Source organism: Empidonax traillii, unplaced genomic scaffold (assembly GCF_003031625.1).
Source record: "Empidonax traillii isolate 1590-97213 ecotype Southwest subspecies unplaced genomic scaffold, ASM303162v1 scaffold70:size1330859, whole genome shotgun sequence".
NCBI classification, from domain to species: Eukaryota; Metazoa; Chordata; class Aves; order Passeriformes; family Tyrannidae; genus Empidonax; species Empidonax traillii.
Genome location: NW_020955263.1, coordinates 345,426 through 367,478, shown reverse-complemented (window position 1 = coordinate 367,478; position 22,053 = coordinate 345,426). Strand labels below are relative to the sequence as shown.

The window sequence follows — 22,053 nt, the reverse complement described above, 5'->3', positions numbered from 1 at the left end:
CAAATGTACAAATTTTTTTTACCAGCAATTTCAGTGTTGTCAAAGCAGTCTCCTTTTCAGCCAGGAAGCTGTTTTATTGGAAAATTCTTGCTAAGGTGCAGGCATGTGACTTGGCTGTGTCAGTAGGTTTTTGGTCCAGTACTCCAGCTGGTATTTGATCCTGCTTGGTTTATGTTAGGGCTCATCTGGTTGCTAAGGTAAGGAGTTTACTGTGAGCAGGATCAGTGCTAAGGACAGTTCTGCTGCTGGGTTGAACTCTTGGGGCTGATCCCATTGCCAGGAGAAGTGTTTGCTGTCTCAGGTTGATAGTGCAGACGTTTCACGAAGTGGGAGTCTTAAGCAAAAGGGCATCTCCATCCCCCTTCACAGTTCTGCCTGGCCCAGTCCACCTGCCTGGCTCTGGACTCACCAACTGCACCACCTTCAGCAAGAGGAGACTGTGTGTGGGCAACCACTCCTCCAGCAGAGATGGACGTACAGGTGCAAACCTAGTCCTGGCAAGAGTATGGGAAAAGGCAAATGTTCATCTCCCTGAGGTAGTGGAATATCGGAATCCCAGAGGAAAATAGAGCTCTCCTGGGGCAGACCTGACAAGTAATAGAACATGTGGACCGACAGGTGGGAGATGCAAAGAATAGTTCAAGAGCACTGTTTAGACTACGTCCAGACACTTCAGAAGAATGTGAATACTATATCTCATTTTATATAGACTTGTAGCATACTTAGATACACCTCTATATAGGTAAACATCCATGTATTGATAAACAATAACATTGTCTTATTATAAAGTGATATGACATTCTCCTTTTGTTTTTTCTGACTGTTTCTTTTGAAAACTTCAAATAGCACAGACAGTTTTGGCATAGAATAGTGTAGGAATGTTTTCACCCACGTTCCTTGGGAAGAGATGCAGTCTCAGGGGACCTGTTCAGGCAGTCAGTGCTTGCCAGCAGAAACTGATTCTGCCAACAGACTTTGAGCAATTTCAGTGCAATCAAAGAAAGACTCTCTCTTGGGCCATGTCCACTTCTCATCCCCCACAGCTTATCAGTGCTAGGAACAGAAAGAAGGATCAATGTTTATCTCAGCCTCTGTCTGCCATCTGTGGTCTGTCAATGTAAGGAAGATCCTGAAGGCCACCTTAGCTCACCTGAAATGCTTCATGTTGTTGGTGACAACACTGACAACTCTGGCATGGCAGTAATTCCATTCTTTGTGCCCTGAATGCTGCCATTCCCTGTGCCAGTTTTAAGCAACCAAAGGGACAGGTGTGATGAGGCTCTGACACTGAATGACAGTGGGCAGGAGTGTGAACACTCTGGGGAGCTCCAGGATAAAGGAGTCCAAGCCAGCACAGGGAAGAGTCAGCCTGTCAGGCAGCTTTGTCTTTGACAATCCCTGGCTTTTCAAAGTGCATCTCCAGCTTTGAACATTTTTTTTTTACTTTTTGCTGGAAATCAACTTCTTTCCATTGCTAGAAAGATTTCAAAGATTGCCCCCGCTTCTCACAGAGTCTTCCCACTCTCCTTCTTTCAAAGTACTCCAGGTCTCACTTTATTCAATATGGACTTTGACACGGGAAAGTGTGTATGTTTAAGGACTGCAAGCTGCTTCCCCAAAGGCTTGAGTTAAATCTGCTTTAATAAAAACACAGAGCTTTAGTCAATTGGGACATAAATGATTTCTCTTCTGTGCTATTGAAATGCTGCTTTCTAAGTATGTTCAATAACATATTAGAAACAAGTCTCTAATTGGCCATAGAGTACCAAAGACCTGACTATGTAATGTGAAAAATCAACATCATGAAAACTTTGAGAATATCAAAAGAAGCAAGGGAAGACCACAGGTCATTTTTAGCCATTCCCTGTCCATTTAAACCCCATAATTACAATATTATGTTTAATACCAGGGGACAGTGGTAAATGTGAGATCATTGTAAGACCCAAATAGTCATCCTAAAGACAAAATAAAACAATCATTGACCTCTGCTGTTATAATGAGCATTTTACAAAAAAAAAAAGAAAAACCCCCACATTCAGGTTCAATTTACTGAAGTGTTCTACGTTCTTTCTATCTCCTATAAGGCTGTGAAGCAGAGTTTCTTTAATAAAAATGACTGATGTACATCAGTTCCTCCAAATTACACGTTTACATGTATTCACTAGAGCCCATGTAACCCATCAGGTACGATATCACCAGCTTCTGATGCTGCTTTTGAGTGAGAGAGGGGATCAAACTTAGAGTTCTTTATTTACTCAGAAAGGAAACAGAGTATATCCCCCAAATACATATATGCAAACCTCTCAGTGTAGTTCTGGCATAAACCATAACTAGCCAACTCTTCTCTTTATGGTCTGTTATATGCAAATCACAGTAACACTTTTGCTGTCAGCAAGGACTTCTTGGCTAGTCAGGGACCAAAGCAGAATGGACCTAAATAAAATTGACAGTCTGGACAAGGACTGAGCCAAAAGCACATTGAGAAGAGTCCTTGTTGTGTTTAATAACGCAACATACAATAAGAGATACTGAGGAGAAATGTGAAATAAAGCAAGTTACACTCCTGGTAACTTCCCCCAGATGGATGGGGCATAGGGAATACAAAAGCCCTGATGCCTTCGGGGTGGTGGTAAGAAGGTCATCCTCTTCCAGTACTTTTGGACTGGGTGCTGGCACCACATTCCCAAGGTCCTCTGGCCAGACCACTGTCCTTGCAGAGCAGGGAGGGGCGAGAATGACCTCAGGAGTCCTGGACTAAAGGTGTTTTTGCCCAGCTTTCTGCTCTCTCTCTTTAGGAGCAGGAGGAAGGGGGATGGAGCCATGCACCCTGTCATCTCCTATATCTTTTAATTGTGTACCACACACATGCACACACGCAATTCCCTCTTGTCAACATTTTCTGCCAGCATAACTGGAGACAAAATTACAAAGACATATAATTACAATGAAAAAGCTGGCTAAAATGCGTTCCAGTATTGCAGAACAAGTCCCATTTATTTTGTTTATTAATTAATAAATAATTGCCTATTTGCAAATACAGTTGCATTGATGGAACGTGCCAATGACACACATCTTCTTGAACAAATTACTTAGGAAGGCACTGAACACCCAAGGAGGAGTTGGCATAATCCATGCCCATAGGCCATTTTAATTAAACCGAATTCTCTAAAAAAAAAATAAATAAAATCCAGCATTTTGCACAAGGAAATTCAAGGCCTTGGGACAAAGCCATGGCTGTGGGATTGCAGTCCAAGTCTGCCATGTGACAGCTGGACTGGAGGCATTGCAGTTGCTCCAGAAGGAGGAGGTCCAAAAGGAGGAAGTTCTGTCCCTAGAATCAAAGACTAGGTGTAAGTCAGGTTTGACCTCAGCCACATCTGCCAAGGAAGAATCATCACTGCAAAAAAAGCCTCAGGGCACCAAGAAATGCAACATGCAAAAAGGCCACCTGCAGGAGAAGGAAACAGTGAAAACATTGCCCTCTGTTACCTTCAGCCTACTATGCTTCCACACATGGAAAAAAACTGCTGTGTTCTTTAGTCCTAATCCCCATCTGCTGGCAAGGCAGAATTTAGTTTCGTTTGCCTCAATACCTCTTTAATCTATGATTTAATGTCACTGTCATGAAACAGTGCTTTCCTACAACTGCTTTCATGACTATTGCACATTTCCCATAGCACCCCTCCTCCAAAGAAAGGGGTCAATTCACAGCTGTCATTTTGCATAGTGTTGACCTCTTCCAGCCTTGTTTCCCACAGTAACAATGGAAAATATCCCCCCAACAAAGACAAACAGAAAAGGGAAAGGAAAGAAAAATATTTGTTATTCCAAAGGTGTAATTTGTCTTCCTTTTAACACACAAACATACTGTGTTTATAATATCATTCAATCCCTGTGGCAAAGTGCTCTAGGGAAAGCTCTGGATGCATGAAAAGAACCACTTTCTCATCTGTTCTGTTTGTTTAATTTCACAGAATCATTAAGGTTGGAAAAGACCTCTAAAATAGTTGAGTCCAGCAGTCAATCTCGCACCACGTGTTCACCGCACCTTATGGACACTTCCAAGGATGGTGATTCTACCACTTCCCCAATCAGATTATTCCAATGACTGAACACCCCTTCAGTGAAGAAATTTTCCCTAGTAGTTAATCTAAACCTCCCACGGAGCAACTTGAGGTAATTTCCTCAGGTCTTATCACTTATTACCTTGGAGAAGACCCCCCACCTTGCTACAACAGTTTAGCTACAAATTATGTCAAAACTCCCTCTGGGACATGTTCAGAGACATATTCCACTGTAAATGCAGCTCCCTGAAGCTAGCAGAAATGGTAGACCAAAATGAAGAAGTCCTACTTGAAATGTATGAGATATTCAAGTTAGGACTCCTTTTGAGGTGCCCATGTTTCAGTTTACCTTCACAGCAGAGTGAAAAGTACTCCCTGCCTTCCTCACATACACAGAAGTAGTGGAATGGAGCATCCCATTCTCCACAATAATTTCAAGAAGACCCTTCATAAAAAGGTGCAGAAGTGTGCATATCTACAAAACAAATGACAGTTAACAAAGTAAAAGGGATTTTTTTCAATACAGTCATACATTTTTGTTATCAAATTAACATTTATTTTTTTATATGTGCACAGATACTTTGTATCCATAGTCTTCCCTTGGAAAGCAAGTGTTTATCCTGTCCTCTGAGAGACTACTTCTTGACTTGTGGCTGTTAAGGGCATTTAAATTTGTAATATCATACACAAAAAAATTGCTTGTACACTCTGCTAGGCTTTCAGATTACATAGGTTTTGTCTAAACGTACCATGGAAACCTCATAGATCTATTTGTCTATATTTTAACATGGATTAGATTCTGCTCTATACTGGATAGACATTATGCTCTATAGTGTGACAAAGAAGTGCAACATGAACAGCACCATCAGTTTAACAAAATATTTGTGATCAAAAAAAAAAAAGAAGAAAAAAAAATTTTTATAAGAGCCATTTAACAACTTGAAAATTAATCTTTGTTCCTGAAACAATATTGATATTCAAATTTTTTTATTTATTTATTTCAAAAAGAGCTCTTTCCCAGGGGAGACGGTATTTTCTGAGTTCCAAGTCAAAGTTGATTTAAAAATTCTAATGTTAGCAGAACAGGATCATAGATTAATTCAGGCTGCAAAAGATCTCAGTTCTCTGCATGAACCTCCTGCTCAAGGAGGGTCAGTTTGGAGGCCAGCTCAGGTCGTTCAGGGCTTTATCCATTCAGGTGTTGAAAACTTTCAAGGGTGGAGATTGAAGATTAAATGTTTATTCAAATATGGGCATTTGGCTGAATATGCTCAAAACCCAAACCATACCAGTACAAGCTTCTCCATTTCCACTCCACACCCCTGCTGCAACCAAACCTACCAAATCACAAAATGTTTAACAGGTGAAATGAATCTCAGAAAATCATTAAAGGCTAAATTCAAACCCCACTGAAATCAGTGAAGCAATGCCCTTAGTATTTGTCTAGCACCTCTAAAGGAAATATTTTAGCAAATGGCACTGATGAAAGGAAGTGTCTGGTGGGATCAGGAGAGGTTGTGAATAATGGCTTTTGTCAGGGATGGAGGAAGGCTGAGAGCTGAATTCAGACTAAGGAAGGAGTCAAAGCACCAAGTGTTGCTCTGTGTCCTGAGAGCAGCCTCAATCCTGGGAAATTTACCGAAAACCTCTGCCATAAATATTAGCATAAGGAGAGTAGAGCAGTGCCTGTGTCCCATCTTCATATTGTATTTAATATTTACTAATTTTTAATACTATTTATTAAAAGGCCCAAATCTTCCCTTTCTTTTCAGGAAGTCAGAAGCTGCTTCACTGAAAGCAATCCTGTGAAAACACCCTAAGATGTGAATCAGGCTGAAAGTCACTGGCTTAATTCTTCTTGAAAGCTTCTGCACTTCAGTTTTAACTGGGGAAAACAGTATGCAAATGAGACAGAAAAAACCTAAACCAATATTCCAAATACAGATATTTATAAGCAGGCACATTACATTCAACTTTTTCATCTTTTCACCTAGGTTCCCTCATTATCTATGATAATGAAAAAGAGCTTACACAAGGATGAGTGATATTTTGTTAAAGAAAAATGATAATTCCAAGAAACACTTTTCTAGAAATTATTACTTTGGATGTTTTGCATCTTTTGTTTGTTTTAAATCACAGAATTCACAAGATCAAAATTAGGCACATTTTTCAGGTTTTAGAAGTTAGTGCCATTCAGTGGGAGCCTGAAAACAAAACAAAGCACATTTCAATTACAGTAAGCAAAGAACTTCTTGTCCTAATATACAATTAAATACTGTTATGGGATTTCATTCAACCTTGCAACTAACCAAAATATTTCAGGCCAAGTATCAAGATTTAAGTTGCATTATAAATAAACCCTGACCCTGGGGGAACCTATTTGGATATTATCAAGAAATATAAAGAATTCAGCAGCATGTTAGTGGACACTGCAAAAGTATGTGAGAAGAGCAGCTGCAACTGTATTCTGGTTGTTTAAAATTTGGGATTTTTTGACATGGTTGCTGTATTGTGCATCTAGTATACAATCTTCTTGTCAATAACGTTGAGGCAATTGATGTGTGTAAAAAATGAGTCTTGAAAATATGGCATATTTGTAGCCACATACTTTCTACCTGTCAATATAGTTCAAAGGCAGTGAGTGAGGAAAGTTCAGTAGATGCAGCATCTGTCATGGGTCTCATAGGATGGATAGGATGGTCTCACAGTTTTATTTTGTCTTGTGTCATGCAACACATCTGGGCAAAAGGGCACTTGCTTTGGCTATCCCAGCCTCCTTAATGGCAAAACAGCAGCAGCAGCAAGCAGTGGCTTCACACTGTCAAATGTATTTGTCTAGCTGGCATTGCCCCTTCATCTCACTGATAATTTGGTGCTTCCTAAATTTCACTCTTGTTGAGAGTGCTCATCACCTTGCATCTTTTAACATGGTCAGCTTTCACTTTCCTTCCCACCCAAACCACAATGAGATTCAGACAAAGTGTACAAACATCAAACCTGCATGTGCTTTTGTGTGCATGTGTCTGTCCAAACAGTTCTTAAAAACACTAGCTGGCATATTTTGTTATTTCAGTTTTCAAGATACTCCTTCAGCAGCAAAATCATCTAAATCAGTGAGGGTCACTATGCCAGTATTTGGGGTTGCGCTCATGTCCTTTCCTAAGTGAACCTGAATTTCTTCGGCATCTTGACTGTAGGAGTAAGGGGCTGGTTCAATATAGGGCTGAGTGTCCACAGATTCAGTGTATCTGTAGTCCTGCTGGACATCTTCATGTAGTTCAGCTGGTTCTGGTACAGCAGGCATCGACCAGGTAGGTTTAGAGAGCTGAGAGGGTGACTTCAGCACTGCTACTGATGAAGCTGGTAAAGGAAACACTCTAGGGTAAGAGGCATAGGAAGAATCGTTAATTTCTGAAGAGGTGGACTGGTATAAATTCTGTTCCAAGGAAGGGATTGAGACTTGAACATATTTGCCAGTTTCTGGGTCATAAAATGTCTTTAAATTAACTTCAGCTGGTAAATCAACCACATAGTATTGGCCAGAGTCAGGGTCTTGGAGGAGTTTACGCTGGGTTGAAGAGGGTGAAGGGCTTACTGCTGGTGCAACACTAGGTCTTCCAGTACTAGTTTCTGTGGGAGTAAAACTTGAGTGAAGGTGAGGATGGATAGGAGAATGTCCCAAGGGTGAAGCAGATGCTATTGTCTGTCCAGAATGAGAAGGATTTCTCCCTACAGCATCTGTATGCTCAATCTGATGTTTTTTCTGCTGCTCTTGCATTTTCTTTCTCCTGCTTGCCAGCTTTTTAGCCCGACGCAGAGCTTTTTCTGTTTTTGGTGGCACAGTGGGTGGCTTGCCTGTTGGTCTCTCACCAAGTCCCTCGGACTCCAGCCTCCCAGCTTCGCCTGCAACATCAGAAAGCAGGTTCTTCTGTGCTGAATTGGGTATCTCTTCTGCAGGCATACAAGCTTGCCTCCTTAGTGCCATGTTCAGCAAGGCAGGGTTTATAACATCCTCTGTCTCTCTAAGTCCAGAAATAGTTGGTTTATCTGACAATGAACTGGCAGCAAGAGAGGGCATCGTGCTGCCTGACCTGGGGCTTGGAACAGCAGAACATGTAAGATTGTCTAACAAAACCGGTGCACCTTCTGTATGTAGGATGTCCTCTAAAACATCATTGGATACAGAAGAATATGTGTGGTCCTCTGATATGGGGCCAGTCACAGGGGAAATTGTCTCCCTAGTGATTATTTTTTTCGCACAAGAGCCACCTTTGCGGTTAGATAAATGATGATTCTTAAAGTAGTTCGTTTTAATTTCTGCAGGATAGCTGGGGCTGTTTTGTGCTCGGTCATTTTCCAGACCTATAGTTGGCTGTGTTAAGCTGTGTCTTGCCTTTGTAGTCTGAGCTTTCTCCTTATTTCTGCAGACACTTTCCTCATTCATTTTGCCACCTTTAGTTAACAAAACAAAAGTCTTTCTATCTTCTTCCATCAGTTTCCCTAATGAAAAGGTCTCTGTACCTTCCAGAAGATGGGGAGCCAGTGTTGCTGAAGTAGATTCAGGCTCACTGGCTTCTTTCCCTCTGTCAGTTGCTCCATCTCTCACATTCTGCTGACCTTTGTGTCTTGATGCCGACCAGCCTATCTCCTGGGCATGCAACAAGTTTTGGTTCTGCTTGTTGTAAACTCCTGGGGGCATAAACCTACGTTCCATTTCCTTATAACTACTGCTAACGGTATCGTCCAGGGAAAAGGACCTGAATAGGGGCAGCTTGACAGCCCTTATTACTTGAGGTGACCTGAATGTGTTATCTTTAATCATAAACAGGCTGGGTTTGGTTGAGCTTGAAGATGATGGTGTTTGTGGTTCCTCACACTTGGGGATTGACATATCCCTTATACTGTAGGAAGCAGAATTTGTGCTGTTGGCCTCTTCCCTTTTCTCTCTCTCTACTTGCTCTTTCATTAAGCTCTTCTGTTCATTCCCAGTAACCTTTCTCTCCCTCTTCTCTGTAGCACTAATACCAGGGCTGATACAAGCACAATATTGCAGTTCATCTTCACCAACCTCTTTCCCTCTCTCCTTGAGTCTTTTCTTACTATCTGCACTCATTTCACTCTCAGTCCTCTGGCTTTCTTGAAAGCATGCTGTCTGCATCATGGGCACTTGTAGAAATGGCTCTCCCTGAAGTGGCTGCTCTACTGTGGAGACAAAAGATTGCTCCGAAGAACTAGTGCTTCTTTTGCGTTGTGCTTCATGGCCAGGTACCACAATGGTGGTTTGGGCGTCACTGTAAGGTACATCTTCTACCGGTGAGAGTTGGCTTAGGAGTGTTTTGAAGGCAAAATTTTCATTCTGAATAGCAGCTTGTCTCTCATCTTCCTCATCCTGGGCACTGTGATTTTGCATGGGCTGCCCAGGTGTTTTGTCCCCATTGTTTCTACTGAACGGTCTCTGGGCTGGATACTGCAGATGTTTTCCTATATCAGGTTCATGTGATTCATGTCTGAACGAGGAGAAGTTTTCATTATCCCTTGTGTTTTTAACCAGATCTTCATGTTTTGAATCATCTTGCTGCAAGCTGTCTCCAGTTTGGTAAAAGGAAAGGTCTGCTGTTGGCTTGGGTGACCTCGAAGTCAGGTAATTGTCTGTAAAGTGTCCGGTTGGGTCAGTTTTATTGTCCTTTTCCTGAACACTGCTAGACAATACGGAAGCTATATCACTCAATTCATCTTTCTCTGTAAGATTTTTGTTACTTTTTTCATGCAAAGTCGAGAGTGAGGCATTCACTTTTGTACTCTCCTGTATATTTTCCCGAGTTTTATTTTTCTCCTCCAAGGCCCTTAAAAGGGGAGAAGGGGTATAGATGCTTTTAACACGTTTACGCACATCCTTCAAGTTGAATAACAGGCTTGATGCTGTTAATTTGTAACTATCCCAAGACCTATAATCACCCAAGCTGCTCTCTTCATGGTCTCTCGATGCCATGCTCTCAGCAGGAGGAGGTGTCAGTGGGATCAGCTCACTTTCAACAGTGTCCACTTCCTGTTTTGGTGGTATGACAGGTGTTAAGAGTTCGCTGATGTTGAAAGAGGGACTGATTGATCTAGGGGAGTTTACCTGTTTAGCCAGAGGAGTCACATCCAAATCAGGTTCGGCACCAGTTGGCTTTTCAGACAAAGAACATGTCTTGTGTCTGTCTGTGAACTTCTCCTTTGCAGCCTGTCTCCTCTCTGCTGCCCCTTCTGCAAACCTCTGTCTTCTCCAGGGTGGACAGGTATTGCCCAGCTGGGGGCTGGGGGATTCCTTTTCAGTTAAGATGGGTTGGGGTCTTGGTGGAGGTGGGCTGGGTGCCTGGAACGTGAGTGAGGGTGAAACCATCCTATAGGACACGGACTGGGGTGAGACAGAGGCTTGAGACATGGCAGTGGGGGAAAGCCGAGCTGGCACTGGGGGTGGTGGCACAGGAGGGGCTTCAGAGGTAGGGGGTGTGGGAGGATGGCCCTCCTGGGTGGGGGGTGGAGGAGGAAGTGCCTGTGTGGCTGGGGGTGGCCGAGGGGGACCTTGATGTGCATGGTTTCTAGGAGGAGGTGTGGGAGGAAAAGCAGCAGGAAATTTATTTTCTGAAGGGAGGGGACCTTGAGGTACATATACAGCTGGGAGAGGGAAGGCAGTTTCTGGTGGAATTGGCTTAATCCGAAAATCTTTCTCTTGCTTCTTAGCAACAGTGGTGACAGGTGATACTTTACGTTCATGTGTGCGGGATCCTTTAATAAATGGTTCTTCTTCCAGGTATGAAAGACCTTCCTTTTTCATTTTTATATCAACAAATTCCTCATTTTCAGTCAGTTTTTTATGATGAACATTCCATGATTCAAAAGCACTATTCTCACTATGAAGAAAATTACCTTTTTTTGCTGGCTCATTAACTTTCACATTTCTGTTTTTTAAAGCCTTTTTAGAAGAACGGGAAAAATTTGACTTGGCTACTTTTGACATCTCAATCAGGACAGGATAATAACCATCAGAGCCACCATAACCCATGTCCACTTTATTAGGTCTTTCCTGTGGCTCATGTTTGCCACTGAGACAGTGACTACCCTGGCCAGGTTCAGAAAATTCAGAAAGTTCCTGGTGGATGCTTAAAGTGTCTGTATCATCCCAGCAAGCAATATAATTTCCATGATTTATTTTATGTTTTTGAAAGCTATTCTTTATGGGTTGCCTATTTGCTGTCAGAGAACGTCCTGACCCTTGGTCTGCAGTCTTATCAAATGTCTTAATCAATGAGGACACTTTTGAAACATGCTTATTGTTTGTTGGGCCAGGGACTGGCAAACTCAGTGTTTTCCTTTCTGTGGCAAAGGAGTTATTTTTAGCAATCCTTTTCTCCTCCGGAGCACACTTTGGTAACTGCTGGAATGTGGAAGCCCATATTGTATGTTCATTGTTTCTTGCTGTTAGCTTGTCACAAACACTGCCTTTCCTGATGTCATGGTTTAACGTCCCTGAGTGAATTTTAGCAGACAACTGGAGGGCAAAGTCTGGCGAAATGGCAAGTTCTGGTTCATTGTAAGAGTCTTCAAGTTCTGCTACACACAAACTTTTGAAGGCCCGATCTGTGAGGCTGCTCACCTCTCTGTCTGCATCATCCAGGAGACTCCCAATACTTGAGGAATCACTATGTCCTTCTGTATGTTTCTTATTCCCCTGCATTGTTCATGAGACTCATGAATGAATTATCCAGAGGATTAACTCCAGATGTTGAACAGGCAGGTGACTGTGTGAGGCAGTTCCAGCTGTTTGCAATTCACAAGCACAAAGCCATTCCTCTGGAAGGTGTGGCTGCACATTGACTCATCTTACAGAACAGCTGAGGGAAATTTTCTTCTCTGCAAAGCCAAAAATTATAAATTATCAATTTTTTTTATATTAACACTACCAGACAGAGAACATTTTCCAGATATATCAGTCATTGACTCACTTGCTCCTACATGTATTCTAAGCAAGATGCTAGCAACACAATGAACATCATTAAAAATCATTGTTATTTTGATCAATTCAAAATAATGGTAGATAATTTAATTTCTGGAAAGAGCCATTAAAAATAAGTGGCTTCACTCATATTTTTTACTTGTGCTCTTAAACAAGGACATGAGAGACAAATTTCAAGTACTTCTCTTTCCATATCTCCAACCATAAACAATTCCAAGTGCTGCACATGCATTTATCAAAGGTTAGCTAGTTTTGGTCAGGAAGAATTAGTAAAAAAAATACTCCAAAAAAGATGACATTGGGTACATCATTGCCAAAATGAATGAAAGAAATGTACAAAATGAAAGAAAAGCTGATAAAACTTAATTGTCACAGCTTTGTCATGACAATTGCTGTGAGCACAACCCTTGTTTGAGAAAGCTGAATGGCCCCACAGGTAAGGAGGGCTTACCATCCACGTTCCAGGCAAATATTGCTCGGGTAAATCCTTCAGCCACCCACAGCAAAATACACTTGGGTTGGTGTGTTGAAGCTGAAGTGGCTGCTAACATCAGCTTAGCCAGCAGAAGGCAGGAGTGCCTAGGGGACTCCAGCAGACCCACTGAAGTAGCACAGGGAACATTTGGTTTCAGTTCCAGAACGGCTGAGAGCTAAAGCTAATCCATTCAACACAACTATAAAATATCACAGCCTTCCATTAATCCCTGATTATGAGGCACAGTCAGGGCTCACGGCCTGGGGTTTTTGTCTATCTCCATGTCAATCTGAATACAGGGTGGGGGAATCTTTGGATGGAACAAGAAAAGCAAAATAGACCCTTCAGCTGTACTTGAAATCTATACATTAAAACTCTTCACAGTTTTTCTCTGTAAACTCTTCAGATGCTTATTCTCACACTCAAGGACTTGAGTAGGGTATTGGTAAACTACTGGGAGACTCAGTTTAAAAGCATACTCAAGAGCTGTCTAAAACTCACTCTCTAAGGAAAGTCTGATGTGTATCTCCATTTCCTCAAACAATGGCATTATGAACCTGTGATGGGCTGAAACAACACAGTTCACATATGTAGCAGCTTCTATGAAAGTGGAAGGTATCTCCATCTCAAGCTTGGATCCACTGTAGAACTAAGCAATGAAATTTAGATCTAGATTTCAGCCTCTCCAGCTGTCCAAATCCATGATTCTACCTCTGCCAATCTCAGTGAGACTCTTGGAAAGAGTTTGTTTTTCCCTATCAGTGCTGGTCAAAATATGAAAAGTCAGAGCTGAGCTTAATCAACTTATCAGCTGAATTACTCAGGCTGAGTTGTTTTTTCAAACGAAAACACTCCTCACCTTCCTTCTCTATTTTAAAAAATCTCAGCCAACCTATTTTTAGACTCCAAGTGTCATAGTGAATCTAGATCCTGTTTTTCCAGCCATGCAATTCCAGTGACTTATGTATAACTACAATAGATTTACACCAGAAATGAAATAAGCTTAAGAGAGCATCTCCATCTTACTTTGTACAAACATTTTTTAAAAGTGACTTTTACCCCCCTGTACGTTTTTGTGTATAATGCAGCTAGATAAAATAGAAAAATTAAAGACCATCCTTCTCCTAGTTTTGATTCTTAACTGTTATAAAAATGGGAAATACAGGTACATACTTGCCATGTAATTTGCTTCTTGTCTTTAGAACTCACTCTCATACTTGTATATGGCTTCTTTTCTAACCATCTTTAGTGAGTAGGTAGAGGTAGTCCAGTGACGTAGATTTTATAGAAGTAGTGTCCGAGGATGTTTCTGACCTTCAGCATTTTTTTGCTCTTAAGTGAACTCTAAAATTTGAAAACAAAAACATTTGTTTGAATGATCTGAAGATTGTCTCCTATTCGTTCATTAATTTGTTTGTTCACATTTTGCAACCATTACAGTCTTTCTTACAAAAAAGACAGGCAGCTATCCATCCCAGAGCAGCAACAGCCAAACACCTGGAGCATTTGATAGCTTGTGGAGTGCAGTCAGGTTCCTAGCAAACAACTGTCACAATCTCCAGCACACTCTGGTAGCCCCAGCAAAGACTAGCAGTTGAGTGAGCAATGGCACACTGCCCATTGCAAAGGCTGGGTGACAATTCCTGGCTAAAATGAAGGGTTGTGCCAGAAGATTTCTTCCTTACTGCTGTCTACATCCCTGCTGTGCTACCCTTTCAGAGGGACTCAGGAAAATATGTGGCTCCACTCCATCTGTATATGACTTTCTATGTCAATAAATACAGACATCAATCTGGTGGACTGGGAACTAAAGTAGCTGATGTTTGAAAGTCCATGGTTTTCACAGTGCCTGTGGTAAAGGAGAGGAAAGGTGGACAGCTGGGATGGTAAGGGGCAGTTAACAAAACATCTTTTTGCTTCCATGCGTGAACCAGAGTCAGGAGATGATAAAGAAAGCTCAGCTATGGTGAATATGCATTGCTGCTGTTCTTTTGCTCTGGAAACCCCCAAGGTTCAGGCTAGTTTGCTTAATCTTTGCAAGAATATATTGATTTCCTGCCTGGTCCTGAGGTAATGCAAATAGCACAGTCTTCTCTAAGGAAACTTTTGAGTCAGCTCACGATATTAAAAACCTACTGGCAAAAGTGGCAACAAGGACCAACCCACTGTGATTGTCTGCTGCACCTTACCTGAGGAATGACAGTTATCAGTGTATTTAGGGACAAGCCTGTACCAATCAGAGCTTTCTGTGGTCTGCTTAAGAAGTCTGAGTAAAAAAAAGTAAAACTAAAGGAAAAAGACTCAAAAAACAACACTACATCTGGCTGCAGACAGATGTCAAAGGGCACCCTCACTTCAGAAATGTGTACTCAGTTCTTTGCTCAGAGGTTAAATTTCAGTTTTACTGCTTCTGTGGTACTCTTAACTGTGCAAAACCAACACAGCCATGGGAGATGGTGATTATGTTCTGACTCACTCATCAACAGGGCTGCTGACTAAATTACAGCAGCACAATGTTTATCAGCATTTAGGTGGTGCCTGAACTAGGAGGAACCTTGCCTTTCAGATCTCCTGGATAGAGGTCTGGAGAAACGTACTGTCCCTTGTAAACTGAGAACTTTTGCTGAAAAGTGAGTAGAGTAACTATAAACATTTTCCTAGATGGAAATAATTTTCCTGGATGGAGTCACTGTTACAAAAACAACTTGGCGCCACTGATCAAGAAAAGAATAGTGACTGTCACTGTCTCTGAATCCCTTGTGATGATCCTTGTTTTGCCTGGACATAATACTTGTACTTGGGCAGTGTAATGTTTCAAGCTAGAAAAGCTGTATCTGCACCAAGTGTTCAAGGTGTAGGTCATTACTGGGACTGGAGGGAAGCAGCAGCACTGTACTGATCTAGCTTGTATAGGTATGACAGCAACTTCTGAACTTTCGGCAAAGAAGCTGTTCTTGACTGGTTTAATAACTTGGTAAAGCCCCATTTCTTTACCTTTCTGGACAAACGTGGCAGCCAGTAAGCAAGGTGCAGCGTTTGAGCTTAGGCCAGGATTCAGCTAGTTCAAACATTTAAGGATGTCTGAATTCAGTTTGTTTTAAAGACAGAGGAAAGCAGCGCTGGGCATTTAGAACTGCTTGGAAATGCTGAGGAATGTGTGAGGGGTTAACAATAGGCATCATCTGATATGAGCTACTGAAAAAGTTTGCATGAATATACAGATTTCAAGCAGCCGAATCAGAAACCAACCTCCCCTCTCTTTTAACTATGAGACTTTTCTCAGTGTCTCTCTTAAGTACATTGCAAGTTGTGATGAGGAGGTTAAATTACAGACTATTCCTGGCCTGGCACAGACTGAATGTCAACCTTTTTTTTCACTAGCCAGAAGCTGGGCAAACCAGCAAAGTCGGCTGGAGCATATGACATCACTGCTGCTGCAATATATAAAGGGCCAGTTGGTTCCCCCACTCCCTTAGGGTGGTATTTGGCTGAAGTGTTGTGCCATGAGACATTACAGTGGCATTTTGGCAGCACCCCTGGGAGTTGCATGGCAGTTTAAAGTCAGTAGCACTGCACTACCCATAAGAATGGGAAGGGAAAGGGAGGAAAGATTTTTTTTTTTTTTTTTAATCTTTGTGAGCTGTTTTTTTTTTATGTGGTGCTCTCTATATAGCACCCATCCACACCTCCAGCCCAAAACTTAGAGCCCTATGGTGACTGCTGGCTGAGGTTTATTCAGCAGTGTGCTCTGCTTCCACATGTTGCTGCTCTGGGTTTCCAGGAGATAATCATGACAATGAATAGTTAGTGCTTCTTATCATAGGAAATGGGAGAATCCTGGTTTTTGCATAGGTGCACATTTGTTCATGGCACATACAGGAGTTCATAATCAAATGAGAGGGCTGGATGGAAACAGCCCTGGTCAGCAGGCTGAGACAATGCTCCCAGTCAATGGCAGCCCCTCCCTGGCCTGAGTGGGGCTGGCTCAGTGAGCTCTCTTGGATATTGCCAGAAAATCCTGTATGATTGCAGTGATCACGCATGAATGACTATGGAGTATGCTGCTGCTGGTCAGTGATCACAACACTGATGTCTTCACTGTGCAGACAAGAAGAAAAACAGACAAGAAGGTGTCAGGGAGTTAATGGTCACCCTGTGACTCCCTGCCAGAGACAAGGAGCCAGAAGGATGTCCAGGAGAACTAATAAAAAACCCTTGTGGTCTGGTGTAGAATACCTGAACATCCCTTGTGCGGGGCTGCTTGGACTGCCAGGGTGTGGGGGCTGGTCATATTGGGCTGTATCGGAGACAAATGCTCTCTCTGATCTGCTCTGATGCCTGGGATGCTCCAGGCACACCACCTCTCTGAGCAGCTTTTGGGGCATATGGACCCAAGGGAGGATCACAAGGCCCTCGCCAAGGAGGGGAGCTGCCTCCCAAGAGTCAGTGGTGCTCAAGATGCATTTCCCTGAACTATCAAGAAAGGCATCTTCTGGATTGATGTGGCCATAAAATGAAAGCTATTAGCACAAGCCTCCATTTCCCACATCCAACAAGATCACTTTCACCTACGCTTTGCAGTCATAAGGGGAAACCAAAGTGAGTTCTCCTGCTATTGACTTCAGCTATACCAGCATCAGATCTTTGATCATTGTACTGGAAAGCAAGGCAAAGGAACCATATGTCTTAACCAAACCAGTATAGTAGACTAGGCCCATTCCCCTTGAGGATTTGGCCTGGCAATTATGTTGCGAACAGCTTGTTCTGGGCCAGAGAAGAGGAGAGACTGTTCTTGACTTTGGGCCAGCTTCTGCTCTCAGTTACACTGGTATAAATCTAGAGTCATTTTACTGACGTCAGCAGAATAACAGAACAAAATTGGTGACTCTGAATACATCTACTTCCTAAGCCAACAATGGTGCACTATTCAGAAGCTACATATGCAACTGTAACCACAGGAAAGTGAAATTCAACAGCTGTGAGGAGCCAGACCTCACCCCTATGAGGTATTCAGATCAATATGCAAAGGAAAGGGATTTGGAACCAATACCACATTGCTGGGCCACAAATCGTGTCCTCTAGATAATTCTCATTTTCTAACCTGTATCGCTCATCACTGACAACAGCAGCGCATTTGAGATAAAGTAATTTTGCTCTTTTCTGCAATATTTACTGGAATACCTAGATCTAAGAGTGGTGTGGACCCAGACATGGTATGGTCCCAGACTGGACGAACAGAGCTGGCTGCCAATCTGAATTGCCATCCTGTGGACAATATCATCCTTTGGAAGTGTGTTTGTGTATGTGTTAGGGGATGTTGTTCTCACCTAGATAGTTTCTGAAATTGCACATGGAATTTAATTTAAAATTAAATTTAATTTAAAATTAAATTTAATTTAAAATTAAAAAAAATTTACTTTAAATTATTTCACTATTTTTACACTATAGGTCATGAGAAATAACATGTAATATATACTATAATAGTTAAAATACTATGTTATTACTGTCCTTAAATCAGAGCAGGTGTATGCTATTTAACATTAACTAAAACTTTTCATTTTATTTCCTATGTCAAACAATACTCTGATGATAATGCAACAGAAAGTGTGATCTTGTTTTGAAATTTCCCTAAGTAAATATTTCAAATTATAAACCCCATACATTTCCAATTCTCTTTCTAGGGGAAGTGTCATTAAAATGAATATGATTGTGATTTTATTTGTTTAATCAAACCACTTTTTTTTTTTTTTCTGAAGAAAAGAGCTGAAGTCTTTTTTTCCAGTGAGCTCTACTGAAGCTACAGTATCTGTTGCCATGGGAGTTGGAATCAGGGACTCATCAGTTCGACGAAGGTCAGTGCAATCTGGTGGAAGTATGACCACAAGGAGGGAGTGTACCTAGCTAATGAGCATGTGGTATGTGTCCTGCTCTGTGTCCTTTCCCCAAAGGATGTGAATCTCTTCCGGCCCCAGCTGAAACGCTTACCTCTTCAGCTCAGACCACAAAGCTTCAAGCACTGGGAGATGAAGACCTCACGTGAAGAAAAATGGGAGGAACAGAGATTGCTTGCGACAGCTATGGAGAATCATGGCAAGTGTCTCTACCTTTCCCTTTCTGGTTCAATGGCAAAGACCCAGCAGTTATTTCCAGCCGGTCTCCGGACTGCCTTTCCCAATGTCCTCCAAAGGCCCCAACAGGCCTGTTAAGTCTGGAAGAAGGAGATGTCTCTCAGAAAGAGTTGTATCTAGACTGAGGCTTTCTTGCAACTCCTGTTCACCTCTTCCATCACATAAGCTCTATTCACTGCCTTTGAAGAGCCAGTAACATGCAGACGTGACAGGGGAAGCCAAAGGCACAGAGCACATGACTAGCACAGGCAAAGGGCAGCTGCAGCATTTGACAAACAGCACAAGTCTACGAGAAACACAAGGCAAAGGGACGGTGCTCCTCCCATGACCCAAAGTCAGCACAGACAAGTGACATTTAAGCAACTGAACCCAAACAGTGCACTTCTTGGCATTAAATGTCTGCCTGGAAAAGGCCACTGTCTGTAACTAGGTCAGTCATAATACACCAAGATATTTATACAGCTCCCCAGCAATACGGTACATGAACACCTCGTGGCTATTTATCTTTACAAACTCTCCTCCTGCAAGGAGGATTTCTGTCTCATTTACAGATCAGCAGCTCAGGCCCAGCTTCAACTGACTGATTTGCCCAAGACCAAACAGAGCATCTGTGGCAGGGCAGGGAACCAAATCTATGTTTTCTGAATTGCACAAGAAGAAATTAACTTTTGTCAGTTAAGGAAAAAATATGCCTTCCCACTGCCCTTCATAAGCGATGGTACTTTAGTCTCTGCAAAAAAAAAAACCCACCTTCAACTGAGTACAGTACTGTAGCTTGACATTACATGGTACAGTGAAATCCATCCAGATTTGCAGGTGACTGACTGCAAAGATATCTGCTTTGCCTCAGGTGCTTGATACCTGTATCTTGATGAGATCATTAAAACTCAAACCTTCCTCACTAGCTCATGGTGACAACTGACAGTGCAATGGTACAGCATTTGATACAACACTGATCACTGGCAGGATTTTGGCTGATGAGACAGGTATTCATCTCCTTCCACTCAGTCTCAAGAAAGGCTTAGAAGATGAAAGCTTCTGAGTTTTCAATTCCTGAATGGGAGAGAAATTTTCCCACAGGAGAGGGAAAGTTGCAGAGTATCACAGGCTTGCAATGGCTCGAGGTGGGAGATGATAAAGGGGGAAGAGAAATAAAATACATGGACAAGAAAACAAATGTAGTGGTTGTGGTGCCTTGTAATCAGGAGCACGCCACACAGTCCCATCCCCTGTCATGGGAAAATTTTAATGATATCAGCAAGTATGTTAGACTCAGGAGGGAAGCAGGTGCATTCTCCTCTGTGACCTACTCAAGGAAATTTGCAGCTAGCAACTAGCCATGCCTCACTTTTCTTTCCAGGCTTGGGAATCTGAAACCATCCCCCACTTACACTGCCCTCTCCCCGTCAGCCCCAACACACTGATACCACCTGCACTGTCAAGTTTACACTTAAGCTTACATTTAAGCTTCTTGACAAGGAGAGTCTGACCCACACCCACTCACACAGGATACAGTCTCAGGAAATAACAGGCTTGCAGAAAACAAGTATTATTCTTTTACTGGTAGTCTCGCTCCTTTCCTTTATAACTTCTGGATACTTTCAAGGTTTGGACAAAGATTTTGTAGGTCTGTTTTTTATAAAGAAAAAAATTCAAGCCACTTTTATGTGCTACGTTCAAAATTGTTCCAAGTTCTAAGTAGTCTTTTCACCCACTGAATTCCACAGGATTTAGGGACAGGCAATATCCTGAAATACCTGTCTTGTGTCATCAAAGACAAACAGATATGTGTACCAGAAGTAAGGAAGAAGGTGGAAGCTTTGGTTTTCAAAATTTTCTGGCTCAGGCTGCAGGAACAGAGCTATTTCTTGCTTACATCTTGCTATAGCTTTCAAATGCAGTCAAAAGAACTGTTCTTGGGAGTGTGGCAGGGAGGGTAATACACACATACATGCCAGAGCATATGACACAAGCACATAACCATCCTTTCACATAACATTTCTCTGATGACAAAGTGCTTCCCATTTGTGATTACAGCAGAGACATTCCAGTTGAAGGACAAAAGCTATGGCTTGCTTTCTGTCTGCTATATGGAAGATGGCCATGGGACAGCTAACACCTGTGTGAGGACTCAGAGAGGGACAGCAGGGGAGAGCCCACTCACCCTTGCCCCCAGGTATCTCTGGAGACCATACTACTGTCCTCTTTTTGTGGAGCAAATCCAAGAGAAAAATCTCACCCTGAGCAAGATGGAAGCTCCTTCCAGTTCCCTCTTCACTGTGCACAGGAGTTGTTTTGGTTTTGCCCTGGGTAATGCAGACTCCCTCTTCCTATCAGAGATTAATTGTTATGAATAAATGGTATGACCCCAAGGCAATTCCTCATTCTTTCTCAGTTAATGCACAAGCTATGGTGTTTCTTGCAATGATTCTGTAATGGATATATGCAAAAGACTGAGAGGAAAACATCAAGAGTTTTTATCAGAATCCATACTTGTTCCCAGAGAGAGACACTGATGACTTTGGCTGATTCATTCCCTCAGCAACTTCAATGATGCTGTCATCACAGTGCTTTTCCAGACCACCCAGACCCTCTGAAGAAGTCTGAAGGCAGACAACAGCATCACCATTGGGCCAGTGCTATCACCAGCTACTTCTTTCCCAGCCCTTGTCCTCAATTCTTGCACATAACCAAAGTGGCAATTCTAGCTACTTGTCTATGGCTTCATTCAATTCACAAACATGGGCAAAGAATAATTTCTCAGTTTTGGAGAAACAGACCAAGTCCTAATGTCACTACTTCAAAGCAGATCAGTCAAAACAAAGAGTCTCAATGACCAACATCATCACAATAAGTAATGCTGCCCCACTGCCTCAGCATAAACCCCGGCTGCAGCTTGAAGGGGTGAGTTCCCTCTGAGTATGCTTCTTCTTCTGCCCCAACATCCAATTTCTGCGCAATGGACCACTGTGCTGTGAAACATGCAAAGGATGGGAAGAGGACACGTGATCAACAGAACAAAAGCTATCAGAAGCATGCAAAATTGTACATGGGTCTATAATGAAGCTGATAGGCAGGCCAAGCTGGCCTTAAAGTATGAGTGCTTATGTCCGATCCAAGTAAAAATTATATAGGCACATCTGAGACTATGGATCTGCAGAAGCTGCAAACTGCTGGACACTATTGTTTGCTGACTTTGCATGTTAAGATGTAGCCAAATGTTTATCAAATATATGTCTTTTAGAGATTCTTCAAAAAATTGAAGAGATTTTCATATCTGTCTTTTCCAAGTGGAAAGTATGAATTAGGTGGACTTTGTGTACCTGACTGTTACTGCCCTATGACAGTCTCCAAAACAGCCTTTGACACAGTGTATAAGTAACAGGGAAA

General features: G+C 42.1%; 1 protein-coding gene across 2 annotated transcripts in view; it reads right to left on the bottom strand.

Annotated features, from left to right (window-relative positions):
• The window catches only part of CUNH10orf71 (chromosome unknown C10orf71 homolog), a 31,517-nt gene that overhangs the window by 6,780 nt on the left and 2,684 nt on the right, over window positions 1–22,053 (bottom strand). The window contains exons 2-4 of one of the 2 annotated variants that reach the window (XM_027880474.1): window positions 18,521–18,743; window positions 13,709–13,879; window positions 5,799–11,957 (exon numbers count right to left, since the gene is read on the bottom strand). In XM_027880474.1, the coding sequence (XP_027736275.1) occupies window positions 7,141–11,781 (4,641 nt within the window). In that variant the 5' untranslated portion in view covers window positions 11,782–11,957; window positions 13,709–13,879; window positions 18,521–18,743 and the 3' untranslated portion in view covers window positions 5,799–7,140. Of the gene's footprint in view, window positions 1–5,798; window positions 11,958–13,708; window positions 13,880–18,311; window positions 18,399–18,520; window positions 18,744–22,053 lie in introns of those variants that run through there. The other variant, XR_003570857.1, reaches the window with a different exon arrangement.